The 3,507-nt window shown below is 33.8% G+C and overlaps 1 protein-coding gene across 2 annotated transcripts; it reads right to left on the bottom strand.

Moving 5' to 3' along the window:
* Window positions 1–1,755: 1,755 nt before the first annotated feature.
* Window positions 1,756–3,077, bottom strand: LOC110696775. Of its 2 annotated transcripts, XM_021874119.1 has the most exons (3): window positions 2,848–3,077; window positions 2,370–2,762; window positions 1,756–2,019 (listed from the first exon to the last, which is right to left on the bottom strand). In XM_021874119.1, exons 1-2 carry the CDS (start codon window positions 2,938–2,940, stop codon window positions 2,403–2,405), a joined length of 453 nt encoding a protein of 150 aa, XP_021729811.1. In that variant the 5' UTR covers window positions 2,941–3,077; the 3' UTR covers window positions 1,756–2,019; window positions 2,370–2,402. The 2 variants fall into 2 exon arrangements, with proteins under 2 accessions (XP_021729811.1, XP_021729810.1); XM_021874118.1 differs by having other exon boundaries at window positions 1,756–2,762.
* Between the last annotated feature and the right edge of the window lie 430 nt (window positions 3,078–3,507).

Here is a 3,507-nt window from a genome sequence, read left to right as displayed (position 1 = left end):
CTATATATGTTCTTTATTTGGGTTGTTTTTTTAGAAAATGCATGTATTTATTCTGTCTGGAAATGGCCTTGTTTGTTGTTGTTGATTTTTGATAATCTGTTGTAAGTTAGTCCTGCTTACTAAATGAAATCTAATATGGTGCAGCTTAGTTGCTTGTTATGTAGTATGGTGTTGGTTTTGTTTGTTGTTGGCTGATCTAGCATGTCTGTTTACTTTATTTTTGCCTGTGAATATATGGTGCATAGCTTTATGTTTTTTAGGATTGGAAAGGGTAGCCTGGTTAGGATTTAGGTATAATTGTCAGAAATATTAGGATGTAGCAAATGCAATGTAAGGTTATTATTAGTTGCGGTTACATACTATAGTAACCTATCTTCTCATGGTATACATTGGTCGTGCGCACAGGTAATGGGGGCAGAGCCATGCAAAATTGCCATATCTTTCCAGTGTTTGCTGAACAAGGTTGTTGGTTACCTAAAGTTGACAACTCCTACTTACAGCTTGGCTGGTGAAGTTGAAAAATGCTGTCAACCTTACCCTGGTGACTGATTGTCCACTGTCACCCTATATCATTGAGGGGTCCTGCTGTAACACTCGATGCTTCTTATGGGAAGGTTGCTGAGCTAACTGTTTGCTTCCTCTGGGCGGAGTATGGCCTGCAGATTGATGATTTGACAACAGAAAATATTTTCAAGCACGAGCGATGTGCTTTCTTATATGAGATAAAGCGCATAGCCTTGGACTCATTGAACAAACCTGCACAAAAGAGCTCAACTAAGTGGCCTGTAATCCCAGTAAAAAAAAAGGGTGACAAATATATCTACATTGATTACATTGATGTTCTACGTATACTTGCGATAGGAACTAAGGCTAGGGTTTCTGCTGTTGAGGTTGCTGAGCTTGCTGCAGATAAGTGGGTGTCTTGGTTGACTATATAAACTACTAATAGCGTTGGAATCGAGTGCATTTACAGCTTTGTGGTTAGCGTGGTTCGCACTTGCAAGGCTGCAACAAGAAGAGCTGTGAAGTTCCTCCGTGCTTTTTACAATGTTAACATAGTTGATCTGAACTATGGAGAGGAAGTGCTTTTTGGCATTAAGTGCTCATTAGCTAGGGAAAGCTACATGTCTGTTAGGGAACGCGTGCTTGGTAAACAAGGAGATTTGCATCTAACTCCTTTCTTTCACTACTAAAAAATGGGTCTTTAGTATCAGAAATTAATTGATACTAAAGAGTGACTTTTCGATATTAAAAATCATTAGTAAACAGATATATATTCCAATACTAAACTGATACTAGTACCTCCTAGCTAATATGTTGGTATCATTTCTATAATCCGATTCTAAAAAGGGTTGCCTATAGTATCAGAAATAGCAATAGTATCAGTTAATTAGTAACTAAAAATCCGATACAACTATTATATCCAATGGTATCAATGTTCTTCTGTTACTTTACATATACTATGGTGTCGGAAATAACCGATAAAAAAGTGTTGGATCATTAGTATCGACTTGGTTTCTGATACTAAACAACCCTATAGTGTCTGAAATTATTGTTACCATAATACTTTCCTTTTTTGACAATTGCTTTAGTAACAGAATTTTCCGATACTAAAGAGAGAAATTTGTAGTGAAAAAATGCATTATTATCATAAAAACTTGATACTTTAGTATCAAATTCTTTAGCATCACTATTAACTCACATCCCTGTTAAGCTTATATATATGATTATTTAAAATTTAATACACAATACAAATACTTGAACAAAAGGAATATTTTTACTATTTATCCATAAGTTCTCATAATAGAGTTTTAGTACAAAAAGTTGGTGCATGCATACTAATATAAACAAAGTGTTTTTACATCATCACCACCACCATTTATGATATAAGAAGTACAATAATAGCATAAAGTTTTCTCAACAAATGTACAACGCAACTACTTGATTTCAAAAAAAGATCTATGCACCTGCATGAACAATCTTCAAGCTTGGATATTCTAATTCATCACTGGGTTTTAGCTGTAAATACCAAAAAAAAAAAAAAAGAAAAAGAAAAAAAGAAGCTATACATATAAGAGAGCGGCAAAAGAGAGTAAACATAAGTCGCACGACAAACAGCTCATAAGTAGCACCACAAAACTACCTCTAATCAACCCACAAAACTACAGCAATGTGACAACCAAATATGACCCAAAAACCTCAATACATTGACAATTCAAGCTATTTAACAACTTGAAATAACACACTCAATTACATTTGAAACAACAATAGTGTAATCAAAATAGTAGCAAAAGAGCGGCAAAAGAGAGTAGTAACATCATAATATATATATTTGTTTTGAATAATGGAGTAAAAATGGTAAAACATACCTTGATTAGATTGCATGTGGAGAACCAATTTCTTCAATGTCTGCATTTCTTCTTCCAAAGCTTCCTTTTCCTTATTTCACTTAACATATGTTCTAGCTCCTTTCTTTTATCAGCTTCTATCGAAATTTCTTGCTCCAATTCTAGCCTATTTTGCTTTTCTATCTCCACTTCTTCTTCCAAGGCTTTTCTTTTCCTCACTTCTTCTTCAACCATATGTATTGCTTTAGTGTTGTGGTACATAGAGCTACCTTTAGTTGACATTTTCACACCAATTCCATACGTACGCTTGTACCCACGCTTATCTTCTGCAACAACAAGCTCAAATATTTTGTCTCGCTCACTAACAATATCACAATCAGGGGCAAGCTTCTCTTTATGGTTTTTCACTGAAGCCTACAAAGGTCTCTACATAGTTATTATACGGCAAAACATATCTAGAAAGTGTAAAAAATAAAAAATAAAAAATTATTATACATACAAGCTTCATCTCAGAAATTGGATCCACTGGTTTCTTTTTTTGCGTCACTATAAGCCTTTTCAAAGACCTTAAGGCGATCAGGTGTTTCACCATCCTCCGCTGTCTAAAAATAAATTTAAGTTACATATTGAAGATGATAATATTGTATTAAGAGTTGATGTTTAGAATAGTTAAATTTACCATTTCCTCTCTTAAAAGAGCCAAACTTTTTGTGCCCAAGTGATGTGTCATTATAGACTTCATGCGATTGTCAAAATTTCTCTTGCTACAATCCTATTTTTTACAAAAGAAAATATAAGTATAACATCATATTCAAGAAAATTTCAGTAAACAAACTCAAAGGGATTGATTACATATACCTTTCCTTCTTTTGACTCCCACCTATGCACTATATTTGCCCACTGGTCAGGATCAACTCTATTATTAGGTGGCACCAACAACTCTTCTAAAGATTTTTCTTCTGGTTTATAATATTTCTTTTTAAGTTTTGTTCTCCATGATCTAAGGCAATTATCAATCTTTAGGATAAAAAACAACCTTCTAGAGAATTCTAGAAGCTAATAATAAATCCTAAGGGATTTAGGATAAAAAACAACCTTCTAGAGAATTCTAGAAACTTATAATACATCCTAATTGGATTAGGAATGAGGTTAAGATTAA

The sequence above is a fragment of the Chenopodium quinoa genome, unplaced genomic scaffold (assembly GCF_001683475.1).
Source record: "Chenopodium quinoa cultivar QQ74 unplaced genomic scaffold, ASM168347v1, whole genome shotgun sequence".
Taxonomy (NCBI): domain Eukaryota; kingdom Viridiplantae; phylum Streptophyta; class Magnoliopsida; order Caryophyllales; family Amaranthaceae; genus Chenopodium; species Chenopodium quinoa.
The sequence above is the reverse complement of the archived record's forward strand: the minus strand, read 5'-3'. Positions and strand labels throughout refer to the sequence as shown.